The sequence below is a fragment of the Penicillium samsonianum genome, assembly GCF_028829775.1.
Source record: "Penicillium samsonianum strain IBT 33392 chromosome Unknown utg000003l_segment0_segment0, whole genome shotgun sequence".
In the NCBI taxonomy this organism is placed as follows: Eukaryota; Fungi; Ascomycota; class Eurotiomycetes; order Eurotiales; family Aspergillaceae; genus Penicillium; species Penicillium samsonianum.
Window position 1 is genome coordinate 665042 of NW_026643261.1, and position 15292 is coordinate 680333.

General features: G+C 48.2%; 7 protein-coding genes across 7 annotated transcripts; 5 read left to right on the plus strand and 2 right to left on the minus strand.

Moving 5' to 3' along the window:
- Window positions 1-398: 398 nt before the first annotated feature.
- On the plus strand, window positions 399-1733 carry N7471_003798 (cobalamin-independent methionine synthase II family protein; the record flags this gene model as incomplete). The annotated part of the gene is made up of 2 exons (XM_057276518.1): window positions 399-657; window positions 766-1733. The coding sequence occupies 2 exons, from the start codon at window positions 399-401 to the stop codon at window positions 1731-1733; spliced, it is 1227 nt and encodes a 408-aa protein (XP_057136128.1).
- Window positions 1734-2338: 605 nt separating this feature from the next.
- On the minus strand, window positions 2339-4276 carry pbs2 (mitogen-activated protein kinase kinase PBS2; the record flags this gene model as incomplete). Its single annotated transcript, XM_057276519.1, has 2 exons — window positions 2339-2731; window positions 2789-4276. 2 exons carry the CDS (start codon window positions 4274-4276, stop codon window positions 2339-2341), a joined length of 1881 nt encoding a protein of 626 aa, XP_057136129.1.
- A 1312-nt stretch (window positions 4277-5588) lies between these two features.
- On the minus strand, window positions 5589-6664 carry N7471_003800 (uncharacterized protein; the record flags this gene model as incomplete). Its single annotated transcript, XM_057276520.1, has 5 exons — window positions 5589-5989; window positions 6048-6116; window positions 6169-6252; window positions 6329-6405; window positions 6465-6664. The coding sequence occupies 5 exons, from the start codon at window positions 6662-6664 to the stop codon at window positions 5589-5591; spliced, it is 831 nt and encodes a 276-aa protein (XP_057136130.1).
- Window positions 6665-8134: 1470 nt separating this feature from the next.
- On the plus strand, window positions 8135-8692 carry N7471_003801 (uncharacterized protein; the record flags this gene model as incomplete). The annotated part of the gene is made up of 3 exons (XM_057276521.1): window positions 8135-8155; window positions 8243-8354; window positions 8418-8692. 3 exons carry the CDS (start codon window positions 8135-8137, stop codon window positions 8690-8692), a joined length of 408 nt encoding a protein of 135 aa, XP_057136131.1.
- A 1078-nt stretch (window positions 8693-9770) lies between these two features.
- Window positions 9771-11705, plus strand: N7471_003802 (alpha-keto acid decarboxylase family protein; the record flags this gene model as incomplete). The annotated part of the gene is made up of 3 exons (XM_057276522.1): window positions 9771-9785; window positions 9849-9984; window positions 10051-11705. The coding sequence occupies 3 exons, from the start codon at window positions 9771-9773 to the stop codon at window positions 11703-11705; spliced, it is 1806 nt and encodes a 601-aa protein (XP_057136132.1).
- Window positions 11706-12268: 563 nt separating this feature from the next.
- On the plus strand, window positions 12269-13245 carry N7471_003803 (uncharacterized protein). Its single transcript, XM_057276523.1, has 3 exons — window positions 12269-12528; window positions 12580-12644; window positions 12721-13245. Exons 1-3 carry the CDS (start codon window positions 12394-12396, stop codon window positions 12764-12766), a joined length of 246 nt encoding a protein of 81 aa, XP_057136133.1. The 5' UTR covers window positions 12269-12393; the 3' UTR covers window positions 12767-13245.
- A 591-nt stretch (window positions 13246-13836) lies between these two features.
- Window positions 13837-15223, plus strand: N7471_003804 (anaphase promoting complex subunit DOC1; the record flags this gene model as incomplete). Its single annotated transcript, XM_057276524.1, has 2 exons — window positions 13837-14332; window positions 14406-15223. 2 exons carry the CDS (start codon window positions 13837-13839, stop codon window positions 15221-15223), a joined length of 1314 nt encoding a protein of 437 aa, XP_057136134.1.
- Between the last annotated feature and the right edge of the window lie 69 nt (window positions 15224-15292).

Consider the following 15292-nt stretch of genomic DNA (forward strand, 5'->3'; position numbering starts at 1 on the left):
TCATGTGCTAAATTTATAGCTCATGTGGGGCTTTTTTGGCTGCTGTTGAGGCTGAGATTAAGGTTAAGGTTGTCGTCTTGTCGATGTTCAAGGGGGATAAAATCATAGGGAGAAGATCGAGTATCTACATATCGAGCCGACAGATGACAGGTGACAGCCTAGTCTCTCTATATTTAGAGCCTTAAAGCGAAAATAGAGAATATAGACACCCGCAAGTCTCCTAAAGAGCCCCATTATTAGCACCACATTAGCTTCCCCGCATGGGAAGAATCCCCACATGGAGAAGAGCTGGGAAAAAAAAAGGAGTTTGGAGATGTCCCATTTATGAAAGCTTGAATTTCCCCAACCTCCCCTGGAATCGAAAGGATAGCTTTTTATCCAACATACTATACAACATCATGGCAAACAAGCTTAATAGTGCCCCACCCTTCCGGGCCGAACACTTGGGCTCACTACTACGTCCAGACAATCTGCTTGAGGCGCGCGAGAAGATTGCCAACACCGGGATTTCCGCAGAAGCCGCCGGACTACCGGCCATCGAACAAGAAGCCGTCCGCGAAGTCGTCAAGATGCAGCAAGACCTCGGGTTCAAGGCCGTTACTTCTGGCGAGTACAACCGCACCCGATTCTGGGGATTGATGTGGGATGAGTTCCAGGGTAAGTGGTGTAATAGTGCCGAGCTATATTTACCTACCTACCTATATATATATATATATGTACAAACAAGCAACGATGCAAAGAAAACAAAAACTAAAAACACCCCAGGAACAATCCGACTCCAAAATGCTGAATCCTCAATGTTCAGACTCTACCACCCAGACGTGGTAAGCTTGATTGAAAAAGATCACAAAGTAATGCCCGGCGACTCCGTGATCGCAGCCAGCAAGCTCTCCCACAGCGCCTCAGCCTCCAGGTCCAACCTACACGAGCTGCAGCTGGTGCAGGCGTCGCTGCCGCAGAGCGAATGGCCCAATATCAAGCTGACGATGATCACGCCTGCGTGGTTCCACATGCGCTACAAGCAAGGATGCGCATATACGGCTGATGCCTATTCCAACGACGCGGAGTACTTCGCCGACGTCGCGAAGGTGTATCGTGCTGAGCTGGCATCGCTGTATGTGGCTGGATTGCGGAACGTGCAGTTCGATGATCCTGGCATGGCGTATTTCTGCTCTACGGCGTTCCGCGAGGGGTGGGAGAGTGATGCTGAGAATGAGGGGTCTGTGGAAGATTTGCTGGATGCTTATATTAAGCTGTACAATGATTCACTTGTTGGACTGCCTGCTGATATGCATACGGGTATTCATCTTTGTCGGGGGAATTTTATTGGTGGGCGACACTTCTCTGAGGGATCGTATGATATTATTGCGAAAAAGTTGTTTGAGGACTTGGATGTTGATACTTTCTATTTGGAGTATGATACTGAGCGGGCTGGAGGCTTTGAGCCACTGAGGTTCTTGCCGAAGAACAAGAATGTTGTGGTTGGGGTTATTAGTACTAAATTGCGTGATTTGGAGGACAAGGAGGCTATGAAGGAGCGTGTTTATTCCGCTGCTGATTTTGTTGCTGAAGGGTCTGGGGAGACTAGGGAGGAGGCGCTCAAGAGGGTTTGTATCAGTCCTCAGTGTGGGTTCAGTACTCATGAGAGTGGGTATCCTCTTCTTGTTGAGCATCAGAAGAAAAAGTTGAGTCTGGTGAGGGAGATTGCGGATGAGGTTTGGGGAGAAGCTTGAGATGGTGATGATTGAGAGATGAGTTCTTTTCCAGTTTCAACAGGAATAAGAACCCCAGGGGTATGTATATATGTATGATCTGTATTCAACATGGCTTTTGATATGTACTTATGAACAGCTTACTAGCAAAGCATTAAAATGAGATTGTTTCAATTGAAAGATTGATAAGACTACAATGACTGCATCTGCGAGAATGATACCCAATCCAGAATGCCTACAAGTGGAGCGCTTGCATCGGAGACACAGAAGGAAAATCACAGTTCAAATGCAAGAAATTCGGAAACACCAGGTAACATGTATGAAAATGTGTTCCTTGCGCCCGGTTATATGAAGGGCAGGCGCAGCAAATTATCCCTACTTCAGTTCAGAAAACCAAATGCCCGTAGATCCAGATGGATGATTTGTTGAAATAGACTCAAATCACACGCGGGTAAATGACCATGCCGACGGTCTGACCACGCTCCAACGGACCCCAAACGCCAGAATATTGGCGTATTGGTCTGGTGGAATCAATAGAGATGCAAGTCGTGGTAAACGGCGCCTGCGCCGTGAAAGTGCCCCCGGAGAAAAGGAGGATGCAATATTCGAAATAGCCGGTGGCAAGCTCAGTCATTTTGTGACGGAGCGTGGGGATCACACTCGGAAGAGCCCGTGGCGACTTGATCCAGCGCGACGGCGTGAAGTGCTGGTTTCTCGGAAATATGTAGCAGGCCATCTTCTTTAAGTTTCATTTGTTTTTGTACCCACTCGGCCACTTCTTCATCCGCTGTGATGGCGGGTGAAGCGGCATCGCCGGAGCCGGACTCCTCGGGTAGTGGGGCGTTGTCGCCACCTGACTCGGTTGGTGGCTGCATTAGAGGGGCTAGCCAAGGGTGTCGGAGTAGCATGTTGTAAGTTGGTCGATTTTTCGGGTTCTTGTCGAGACAGGCCTGGACGAATGCGTGCGCTTCTTCAGAGAATCCTTCGGGTAGTGTTGGGGGATCTCCGTGGACGATAGCCTAAAATGGAGAAGATTAGAATGTTTAACCTGGAAAAACTGTTGTCAGAGAACTCACGTGTAACTGGCTGAAAATGTTGTTGAATGTTTCCGGTGGGTATGGGTATCGGCCCATAGCACATTCGATGATGGACAAGCCTAAACTCCAGACATCGCTTTGCACGCTGTATGTACCAGCGCTCGGCGCTCCTGACTGTTGCATTCCGCCTCCCGAAATTCGTTCAGGTGCCATATAACTCTGACAACCGATATTGGTCTTCGCAATACTAGAGACTAGATTTCCGCTGACACCGAAGTCGCAGATCTTTACTTGGCCTTTGCTGTTGACAAGAACGTTGGTTGGCTTCACATCGCGGTGAATAATATTGTGGTCCTCCTTCAGGGATTTCAATCCCATGATGGTGGACAGAGCCACCTTCCGCAGAATGTTCTCGGGAACACCGCCTTCGTAGAGCTTGTCGATCGAGCCGCCATCCATGAACTCGACACACATATAGACGGCACCTTCCTGGAAAAAGGCTCCGTAGAAATCGATGATGAATGGAGATATACAGCGGTGTAGAATGTCCAACTCCATAATGATTTGTGCAAACTTGGCTTCGTCCAATTCCAGGCGAATCTCCTTCATCGCCATGACCACGCCTGAGAGTTGGTTCGACCCAGATTCTGGACTCGTTTCGTCGTGGCCTGGAGGACGGCTGACAATGCCACCCAAACCCTGACCTGGCTTTCGTAGATGCGGACGAGAGTGCCGAACCTTGTAGACTGTTCCGTAATTACCCTTGCCCAACTCTTCCAATCGATCCACTTCATCCAGTGAGATCTTGAAGCTGTGACCTGACGAAAATTCGACACCACCTCCGTGTAGAATGGCTTTATTTTTGAAGTTGAGAGTGCCCTCTTTCGTGTCGATGAATTCGGAGTATTTGCTGAAGGCAGACTCCCCATTTTGTTCGCCCTGCTTTTTATCTGTACCTGCTGCAGGAGTGGTCGGACCAGTGACATCCGATAGCTTGAGACGCGGCTTCATGCGCTTCGCCGCTAGCCCTCCCGGCCGAGGCGACAAAGGGCCAGGGCCAGCGGCGGGGACGGAAGAGGAAGATGACCAATTTTGAGGGTTAGGCCGTGCGGCACTCTGGGGCATGCCGCCAGCAAGTGCGCCGCCTGCACCACTTCCTTGAGCCGTGGGGATATGCCCCGTCGAAGCAGCAGTATGTGGCTGCGGAGCACCTTGGCGGGATAACGAGAATGCCTTCATTTTTGCCATAATGTCTTGATTTAATCCACCGGATCCTTGTCCGCTCATCGACGGCTTGGGGTGTGGTGAAGTCCCAACACCCCGCCGCGCCGCATTGACCTGACCCAGGTGTGTGGATGAGGCAGATAAGCCGGTTCCCACAGATTCGCGGGGGGGGAGGACAACGGGACTCGACGTCTGTCGGGGAAAGGAAGGAGCCGTGGGGTCGCTGGGAGAGGGAGCATCGGCTTCAGGCGCGACTGCCCCAGGTGCGACTGCCCCAGGTGCGAAATCTCGTTCATCAGCCATGGCGAGATGAAGGTGGGCGATCGGGAAAGTTGAGCCGACACCAATGGCCGGTGTAATTGCTGTAATTATGCCGTTTTGGACTTGGCTGCACCAGATGGCGCTATGATAGAAAAACAAGCAAAAGCAAAGACGACAAGCGAAAGCGAAAAAGGTGATCTGGCAGAAGGAGAAACGAGGGGCAGAAATGGTAGGTGAAATCGCAATGTGAAGTCACTTCGGGCCGTGATAGAACGTGGGGAAAACCGATTTCAATACCGTTTGTATTGTGTATTCTGGTATATTCTGGTATATTCAATGTTCTGTCTTCTAATGTTTTCCTTCTCTCTCTCTCTCCCTCTCTCTCTTGATATGTATTTACAGATAGTTCCTTCTTTCTATTTCATCATATCTATTCTGACTATACTTGCTTTCTCTCTACTATTGGGTGTATCGAGGGAATTAAATCTCCAACCGGGCCGCTACACCAGCCAATCACATGACGCCAATCAGTCAAAAGCAGGTTTTCTCCGTCTTGTCCGCTTCGTCTGCCGTCTTTTGATTAAAAAAAAGTGGCTTATATCATTTGATATGACATTCCCGAGGTCCTGTGTAGCTGACGACAGCCTGCATCCCTGTCACTAATTAGCCGGTTTTCGATGTCTTTTGACGCCCATTCGAATGACCACGCCAAGATGTTGCCCGGGTCCGACAACCCCAGTTGTGAAACGACATTGGAAGCCAAAGTACCCTTTTTGAGATCACCGTGCCAATCCGGTACGCTCGGCCATCGCCGACCCTGCACCCCGGGGCTTCACTGTGAGTCGTTGACTCATCCAACTCCACTGTTCTCCCGGGCATGACCGGTTGTTGGCTCGGATAAACGGTCCCATCCCCCGAAGCCCGACAAAATTAGGGGTCTTGTTTCCAAGTTGGGCAAACAGCTTAACCTGGAGCACGTTCCTCTGATCCGGGATGAGATAAGGTTCTATTGGTCAATCTACTTTGCTATACATAGTGCACTGCGCTCAGTATACCTATCGCTTCGATTGCGACCGAACAAATGAAGGTATCGAAATTGTACCTGAAAACAGACCCCCGGGGTTTGACATAGCGGGGCAAAACGCCTTCGGGCACCCAGTGTCTCATTCGAGGTTTTTGCCCGACATTGAAATCCCCTTTAGCGGAATATTCATTGCCAACTCTATTATTATTGGAACAGTAACGTCATCTAACAACATAAATTGCATATTGCCTCCGAGTTGTGATTGATCTTCTCATTGCAAATTCGTTTGATTTGAGCGTCTAAATCTTATCATCCAATGTGTCCCAACCTTCATGGCAAGACATATCCCCCGTCGATAAGTACATCACTTCCGGTCATAAAGGTAGATGCATCACTGGCGAGGTACAGATACAATCCCTTGATTTCCTTCACGTGGCCTTGCCTTCCCAATGACGACATGCGGTATGCCTCCTTGAGGGCGGACGGGCCAGCTCCCATCTTTGTATCGAAGAAGCCTGGCGAGACGATGTTGACCCGCGCAAAATCCCGCCATTCACGAGCAAGTGATTTTCCAAAGTGAGTGACGTACGCTTTGGTCGCATTGTAGACAGGCTGGTCAGTAGGAACGTTGACAATGTGTGCGCTCATACTTGAGGTAATGATGAGATTGCCATTGCCCTGCCGTGCGAATACCTCGCCAGCATATTTAGCACAATACACAATGCCGTCAACTAATTCTCGGTTAATACCACGGTCCATTATCTCGTCGAACTTGTACAGATTTCATACCATTCACGGACATCTGCTTCCGGTACTCATCTAGAGTCTGTTCCAAGATAGGCTTCGAGATCGCCATGCCTTCTCTGAATCAGCTGTCTGACATACATCAAATTTGCCGCGGGAAGCTAACCTGCATTGGCAATGAACACATCAATCTTGCCGAAATCTGCCACGACCTTTGTAATCGTCTCTGATACTTGAGTGGAGTCCGAAACTGCAGATTAAAGCTTAGCATTTCGGTAATTCTTTTTTGTGGGCATGAACTTCCAAGGTTCCAACTGTCCGCTTACCATCGACCTTGTAAGCGGAAGCCTTTATATCATGCTCCTTTGCTAGGACCTGGGCTTTCTCAATAGCGGCGTCATTTCTGTGAATAATGGTTAACCGATTACATATAAGATAGATATCGAATAAAGGAAAACCCACGAATTATACCACATGGCAACATGAGCGCCAGCTTCGGCCATAGACTGTGCTATCGCATGGCCAAGCCCATCAGCAGCCCCCGTAACGACGACCACCTTTCCGCTCATTTTAAACTGCTCCAAAACATTTGAAGGCGTATCCGGGAATGGACGAGGGAAGCCCTCCCTGGTTTGAGCGCAGTCTTCAATGCTCATAGACATCTTGTATATTTTGTGTAGTGGTTGAGGGTTGAAAGAATGATGGAACAACCCCTCTTTGTAAAGTATCCAATGTGGTCTTCCCGTTGACCCACTGTCGGTGCAGTGTTGGCCGAGACGATCTAGGGCCAAGCCTTATGTTGTACATACTGATCCCAAAGAAAACTAGAGAGAATTAGAGAGCTGATTGAACAACTATATAAGGAAATAAGAAAGTGGGGAGATGTGGGGATGTTCAATGTCTCGTATATCAGATTCACTTCATTGTGTCATGGAGTTTATCCTCGAGCTGTTTCAATTTATTATGTAGTTACTATATCTAATAGCTCCTTGACCCTGAGCGGTAAAAACGCGGACATGGTCAATCTTTCCCCAACACCGCCCTCTAGTTAGCGTCGGCGGGGGATCAACACTCTCCCAGCCCTTGCATTACTCCCCCCAGATGTCAGCCTTATTCTCTGATACAGTGCCCGAATCATCATCACTGGTCACCCTCTGCACCTGATGAATCAATAATATGTCTCGCAGAAGAGACGATAGCCTCGAGAGATCCTATGGTGCCGCACGAGTATCAGCATATCTCACATGGTGGCGATGTGCAGGTGCTAACGTTGAATGAGAGCGACTTATTAGGTAGGTTAAGGTACTAGCTGAAAGGGCCAATACCTAGGTAGTGGCCTTTGGGATAATGCATCAGTCTACGAGTAATATTACTATTAACATATAGACCAACATACAGTCTCGTGAGATCCAACCTTATAGTTCAGTTTGAATGGAAGTGTCCCCGTAGTTCGCACCGTACATGTATTCGGCGACTCACAATGCTTGTATGGACAGTCCAACTACTTATGGTGGTCCTGGGCCAATGATTATGTGTGATAGTGGCCGAGCAGAATAATTAACACTATAAAATGGACTTTCTTTTTCCACGGATATACTCCTGTTTAGAGTGGTGACCCGAGGCTAGCTCCTTCCGTTTCCAGGTCCTTCTTTCCCTGTAAGTATAGCTTTTCTCTCCTTCTCTCTTATAGCTAGCAGCAGCCCAAGTAGTTCTATTTTCCCGTTTTTCTAGTGTTCTATCAACTCCTGGGGTTGACTTCACGAATCGGTGGCTTATTGGGTATGTGCTTCTGCTCCTCTTTTAAGGCTCAAGTAAACTGATCTTGCCATATCTTCTAGTATCAGGGAACTACATCTATCAAATACCAGACCCCAACCTACTCACTGGGGCGCTCGAGGAGATCTACCACCACGGCCTGGAGTCCTCCAATCTAGCAGAAGCAATCATTACAGATGTAAAGCACTTGGCTTCTTATAACTGGATTGAAGCACCCGAAGCAAGCATCGCTGTTCCTAGCAGTCCAGCCTTCTAGCCGGCCCCACAAGGCCCCCGAAAACTAAAGCAAGATAGCCGCGACTCCTTCGACCCTTACGAAAAGCCAACCATGGATAATCTCTCACTTCCCACCAATGATGACCTCCTCGCAGTCCTACGTGAGATCCGTCGGTAACCCTGACCTCGGTCGTGCCAAGGTCCTTGACCGTCTCCGGGATGAGCATGATAGATGTTTCACACAATAGGCTGAAGAATGCCGGGCGTCCGAAAACGCAGAAGGATCGTCTCGGGATGGCGACCGCATGACCGATGAAGTGTTTATTCGACTACTATTTGGCTGCGGCTCAGATCGCGGGGGTTAGTATGGAGGACATTGGACGACAACTAGAAGCAGAGTAAGAATTTTCCTTGGATACCTAGGTAGGTTGAATCATGGTACTAGATATGGGGTTAACCCGGTTCCATTTCGACAACCTCCGCCCACGCCTGCAGAAGTCGAGGCTCGAAAGGCAAAACACAAGATGGAGACTATGAAGATGCAACGGCAAATGCTTAAGCATTCGGAAGGCCGAAAATACATTCCTGTTGATGCGCGAGGGGAGCCCATTTGGAACGAAGCGAAGAATGGCGAGTTTTGTGTTCTGGTCGTGAAGACTGAGAAGGGACGTGGCTTGCAGGAGCTTGGCCCAGCTTAACATCATTTATGTTTACATAGTAGCTTCTACCTAGATTTGTATCTCTAAGCCAATTCTCCTGACAAGTTACGGAGTATCTGATGTACCTAGAGTCAACATTCGGTATGATTCCATCCTGGACTAGAGCAGGAACGCCATAGCTTGATAATCCTATTACGTTAAGCTAATTCCAAACCCTTGGAAGTTGCCCATCTAGTGAGAATAAGATTTACAAAGTAACTGTAAAAGTAACTTCTTTCAACCAGCTACTAGCCGTTACATAGTTAAGTGTATAATATAAATAACGTAACCAAACTAGAGCAGTCAACAGCATGGCGTAATCTTTTCCCATATATAACCTTGGAATATTTGATTGATTGGTTCCAAGGTTATGATTGATACACAACAGGATACACAAATTCGGTTACAACGGTTACTCGCGGCCTTAGGAGTTGAGGTGGTGGCCTAGAATCTTTGGACGCGTACCTAGGTACCCTCAAGCATACCCTCAATCATACCCCTTGATATCCAGGTATTTTATTCGCGCGATACTCAGGAGATTGTGCAACATGCTGAATATGGTCTGGTGGGTTTCACTCATGGTCATACCATGCTGCTAGAACATGCGAGCACGACTCCAAATGAAGAAGATAATAAATATGACAAACCGTGTGTTTTTAAAACATGTATCTAAATTAAAATTTGTGGCATAGGAACGTTTTGGTCTCGATGTTGGTTCGATGGGGTAGTACAGCTATGCAGATCTTGCGTGTGACACTCTTTCAAGTAATATTTTGGCACGCTTTGGGTGTGATGTGCATTTCATAGCTCCAATGAGCATAATGAATTATTGCAAATAGGTGTTCTACTATTTCAGAGGCGAAGAAGACACATTTAATGGTCGGGAGATAGATCAACCTGAAGCAGAATCATGATGGCGCAATGTGTCTTAGGTGTGGTTGATGGGGATGCGATAAAAGAAAGCCTTGGACCGAACATCACTGGAAAATATTCTACATTCTAAAAGAGTTTTACATTCCACTTCGAACGAGCGGTAGGAGTTTATATCGGAACTCTTTCGGAAATTTTCGACGCCACTATGCATCTTGCTGAGGTATAAAAATAATATGCGAACCCGATTTATTGTATATGGCTAATACATTTACTTATATTGTAGTATCTTTTCCGCCGCATTCACGAACTTGGAGTCCGATCCATCTTTGGAGTCCCCGGTGATTACAGTCTAAACTGCCTCGACTACATTGCTCCATGTGGTCTCAACTGGGTCGGTAATGTGAACGAGCTCAACGGTGGTAAGTAGATAGGCATACTTTCCACTTTGACCGAAGCATACGAGTCTCATTATTTTATACATATAGGCTATGCCGCGGATGGTTATGCCCGCATCAAAGGAATAGGGGTAGTCATGACTACATTAGGTGTTGGGGAGCTGTCAGCCATCAATGCCTTAGCAGGCTCATGTGCCGAGCATGTACCAGTCATCCACATTGTCGGATATCCCTCAACAGCTGTCCAGGAAAAGCGACTCGCGGTGCACCACACTTTGGGAGATGGCGACTTTGGGCGATTTGCCAAAATGAGTGCTCAAATCTCAAGCGCCGTTGTCATTCTCAAAGACAAGTCATATGCGACTAAGCTCATTGATGAGACAATTCTCGAGTGCTGCCGTTCCAGCAAGCCTGTCTACATTGGCTTCCCAATGGACCTTGTCCAGGCAGAGGTAGATCCATCTCCGCTTGAATATCCCCTGGGATTCGAAGAACCTAGCCCCAATCCGATAGCGGATGAGGGATATGCTGTGGATCTGATTCTCGGCCGTATTAGAGCAGCTCAAAATCCGGTAATCATTGTCGATAGCCTGGCTGGAAAACTGCAAAGCCTGAATACAACGAGGTTATTCGTACAAAGCTCAGGATTCCCTTGCTTCATTACGCCAATGGCCAAGGGCATCATCGACGAGAGCTTGATAAACTTTCGCGGTTTGTACGCAGGAAAGGTCTCGGAACCTACCGTTTTTGAGCAGGTCCAATCCTCCGATTTAATCCTAGAGGTTGGGCCGCGTCCAACAGACTTAAACTCAGCCGGGTTCAAGACTGATTTACCTCACATCGAAACCATCAAATTCGAACGTGACAGAATCCAAATGCAATTTTATGGGATTCTAGGGCTCGGCATGAATGGTGTGCTCGAAAGGCTCAGCAATGTCCTTGATAAAGAACGATCAGGATCTGTCTCCACGGCCTCCACATCCCCTCACAGGCTTAGTGCTACACCCGATATACACAGGACAGTCTCACCTTCCTCAAACTCGCCCAAGCAAAGTGTGGACGGCGATGAGTTTATGGATTTCGAGGGTAACTTTGCTGACAAGTCTCAACCTTTAACCCAAGACTGGATCTGGCAGCGAATGTCTTCCTGGCTCGAAGAAGATGATATCATATCCGCAGACCTCGGAACTTCGGCCTTTGGCACATTATGGTCACGATACCCGCGCGGAGCAGTTCCACTAGTGCAGTTCCTTTGGTCTTCGATTGGATATGCCGTCGGCGCAGCAGTGGGGGCGGCCATCGCGGCGCGGGAAGACGAGAAACAGTCCCAGGGTGCTCAGCGCCGACGGACCATCTGCTTCACGGGCGACGGTAGCCTCCAAATGACCGCACAAGAAGTGAGCACCATGGTCCGCTACAAACTGGGCATTATCATGTTCGTTGTCTGCAACGAGGGCTATACGATAGAACGCTTGGTCCATGGCATGGATGAGGAGTATAATGATATCCAGCCATGGGACTATAAGCTTTTACCGGCTGTCTTCCAGGCCGCTCCGAACACTGCTCGCACTTACGCTGTTCGCACTAGGGCTGAACTGAATATGCTGCTCGATGACCCGTCGTTTGGCCCCGCCGATCATTATGACGACAAGAATCCGCCCCCTTTACGCCTTGTTGAGTTGTACATGGATAAATATGATGCACCTGAGAGTTTGCATGGGACTGTTGATTCTATTTTGAAGTGAGGGTGATTGTTTGGTTTTCGGTTATGTACGTTTATGCTCGAGTCTCTGTGTTTTTGAGTTCGATAAAATTCGGTTAGGTTTTGGAATATAATAGGCTCGTGAAAATGAAGGCGTTAATTTTATAATTATTCATAATATTAAACATACTCTATATCGACGCGAAGACGTCATAAAACAATAGGGCTGAAAGGGAAAACGCGCCAAGATCTCGCAAAGCTTGACTAAAAGCTTGGTGTCTCCATTCCTAGGTTCGATTTCACGTGGACTTCCTGGCTTTTATGTTTCTATCCATGTACCTATGTACATATTAAATTAAAAAACAACGCACAATGAGCAAGCCACCGAAGTGAGACTTTTTAATTAATTCTGCTAATCATAGCCTCTCTTGTTGAAGGAAGCCAACCCATAAGCCGCCAATACCTCTCGTGCCGACCTCAGCCCCACAGGCCCATAATATGGCTGCCTGTGTGGTGGCTGCTGGTGGACTGCCCAGTACGTACCGAAAAAGAGTTTTAATACTACGTAGTACATACTATGTACCAAGGTACCTTTCATTTCAATAATAGAAACACATGGCTGATCCCGGCTTATTTACCTTCCCCTTTATCTTTCACCTTTCCCCTCTTCCTGAATATCTTCTTCATCCATCTCCCTCTTTTTTTTTCAAACCTATACATTATCCGCCAAAATGTTCAGCTGGTTCAAGTCTTCCAACGAGTCCAAGCCCACCCAGGAGCCTACCTGGAATGCGGCCACTATGGCCATGGAACAGCCCCCCAACGCCGAGGCCATGTCTTCCAACAACGTCGTCGCCCAGCAGCCTGTATGCTCTCCGATTATTATTTGCTGAGATCACAACTAATTGATCCTCTAGAGCCCCGAATGCATGAAGATGGAACTTCGCGGTGGCGGTGAAGGTGGTGATATCTGCTGTGGAATGTGAGTCTTCCAAGGTTACTTCGGAGCCTTACTCAACGAAGCAGAATATGGAAGATTGCTGACATTTTTACAACAGCTGCGCTGGTATTGCTTGCTTTGAGTGCTGCGAGTGCTGCTGCTAGATACGCCGCTTTTACTACGAAATGCTACAAACCAATGTGATGAACGCGTTGGAATGGAACTTGGCGCCTGTGAATAATGCGAGCCATAATGGATACCACTTTGTTGTAATAAGAGACTACTGTTGGATCGGTCTTCGGTTCAAAATCCGTGTCGTATTATGATCCCTAGTTAGCTGTCAAGTGGATCATGCAGCCTATTGTCGTGTTAAGGTACTAGTTAGGACTAGTCGTGGATCTGCTAGAGGAGTATTACCTGAAGGGGATATATATGTCACCTCAGGAGGTTATGGCTGCATTATGTAGTTGGAACTAAGAATCGGAGAGAAAGCAGGTGCATTCTCAAGGCATCTTTTTTTATATCCCCTCTTATCTCCTAGCTGGAAGGGCGAGAATAACAGAAGCAAGGCAGGCGAGGCTAAATTTCAGAATTGACCTTCTATTTTAAAACTGGAATTGAGTTGGCCGCTATCCTTGTCAATTGAAAGCAGGTAGGAGAAAACTCCAGAAGTGGCCACCAGAGGCTGTCAGCTAATAGAGAGTTATATAACTAGGTAGATAGTCTGCATGTGTAGATAACACGCTAACAACCCAGTTAATGCCTGCTGATATATGAGGATTTCATGGGAGCTTCTTACTACTCTAAAGGCGTCACTAGAGGTAGATGTACTGAAGAATGTCTGTGGGCGATTGGCATACTGTGACTTTCCGATCTATTAATGGCTTGTTGCATATATCAGCTCACATGTTGTCTCTATGGTTAGGTAGTATCCATGGATGTATAGCACTATTCCGTACAATACAAATTCATGGACACTAAGAGCAGAGATCAAACTGCGAACTGTAAATAAAAGCATTCATCGATACAACAAATGCTATAATTCCAGTGGTTGGCTACAACATGGTAAAACATGCTACAAACGAATTTCTGCTTGGGAATATTCAAATGCTTGGTGGAATTGTAAAGGCTGTTGTCTGCCAAAACAATGCCCTCATAGCTTCCAAATGGCGCTAACCGCAAAAGGAAATGGAGCTTCCCTCGATTTGCGCGTAAACATCAACTCCTGCAACTTATGGGAATAACCATGCCTCACTTGCGCCGACAACCGAATCCACGCGACATAATACCCAATCAAGACCCCAATGCTCCAGGAGACCTCCGGGCACAATTCCAGACCCCGCCAACGCGTCACACTCCCACCAACCCAATCCATCGACACCAACCCCCCTCCACCGGTCCAAATGCTCTTACACCCGACCCAGTCGCTGTGGCGGGACATCCTGCGGCACCAATAAACCCCTTTACGATATTTGGAAGACCAAGGGTAGAGCAACCACCACCACAAATGATGGATGACGACGACTTTGACGATGATTTCGACCCGCGCGGGCACAGCATGCAAGAGCTTGGGAACGACGGGCCACTCGACTTTGATGATTCCTTCGATGATGATCAGGCCATCGAAGAACAATTTGATGACTCCGATATTGATGGCGAAGAACTGGAGGAAGAAGTCGAGGACCAATTCGATGACGAAGAGGACCCCGACCAAGAGATGCACGATCGAGGTACTGATTCCCGCTCCCATACTTTCCTCATGGCTACGCTTCAAGATTGTGAGCTAATATTCTTACGCTACAGAAAAATCACCCTCCCCCTTACCGCCCAACTTGCGCGAGATCTCATCGCTCGCTTCCTGGACCGTCTCCACCTCCAAACCGGGCTGCGGCGTCGCGGCCCTCCGCAACCCTTCCCCGGCACAATACTGGCAATCTGACGGACCACAACCACACACCTTAACCCTCCACTTCTTCAAACTGGTAGCCGTCGTGCGTATCCGCGTATATCTCGATTTCGAGCTTGACGAAAGCTACACGCCCACGAAGATGATTTTCGCAGCCGGGATGGGCGGCAATGACCTCGTCGAGTTCGCAACTTGGGAAGGCGACGGTCCATGCGGCTGGGTCGATGTGCCTTTGGAGGGTGTCGGCGGTAGAAACGGTGGGTGGGTGCGCAACGACCCTGGGAAGTCGAAACGCCGATCGACGAGTATGCGTCGGCGGACAATTGTGTACCGGAACTGTGATGACCCTGACCATGAGCATGATGATGAGTGTGATCCGTTTTATGAGATTGATGAGCCTGATAGCCAGGACGATGAGGATGATCCCTATTCTGGGAATGTGCTCAAGGCTATGGTTATCCAGATGCGCATTATGGAGAACCATCAGAACGGCAAGGATACTCATGTTCGTGGATTCCAGGTGTTTGCTTGTGATGATAGTCGCCGTCGGATGGCTGCTGCTCCCTCGGCTTCTGCTGACGCTCGGCGCCGTCGTCCGTCCCTACGTGGGGCTCATGATCTTCGGGGACGTACCGCAAGTGAAGATGCTGATACTGGATTTACTACTACCGGTCTAGACGAGCCGGATTGGATGGGTGAGCCAGTGATTCGATAAGCAGGAGCTTTTTAAGGAACAACAAAAATACCGGCGTTGCTTGGCTTGCAAAATGCCAACGGAGGTTTT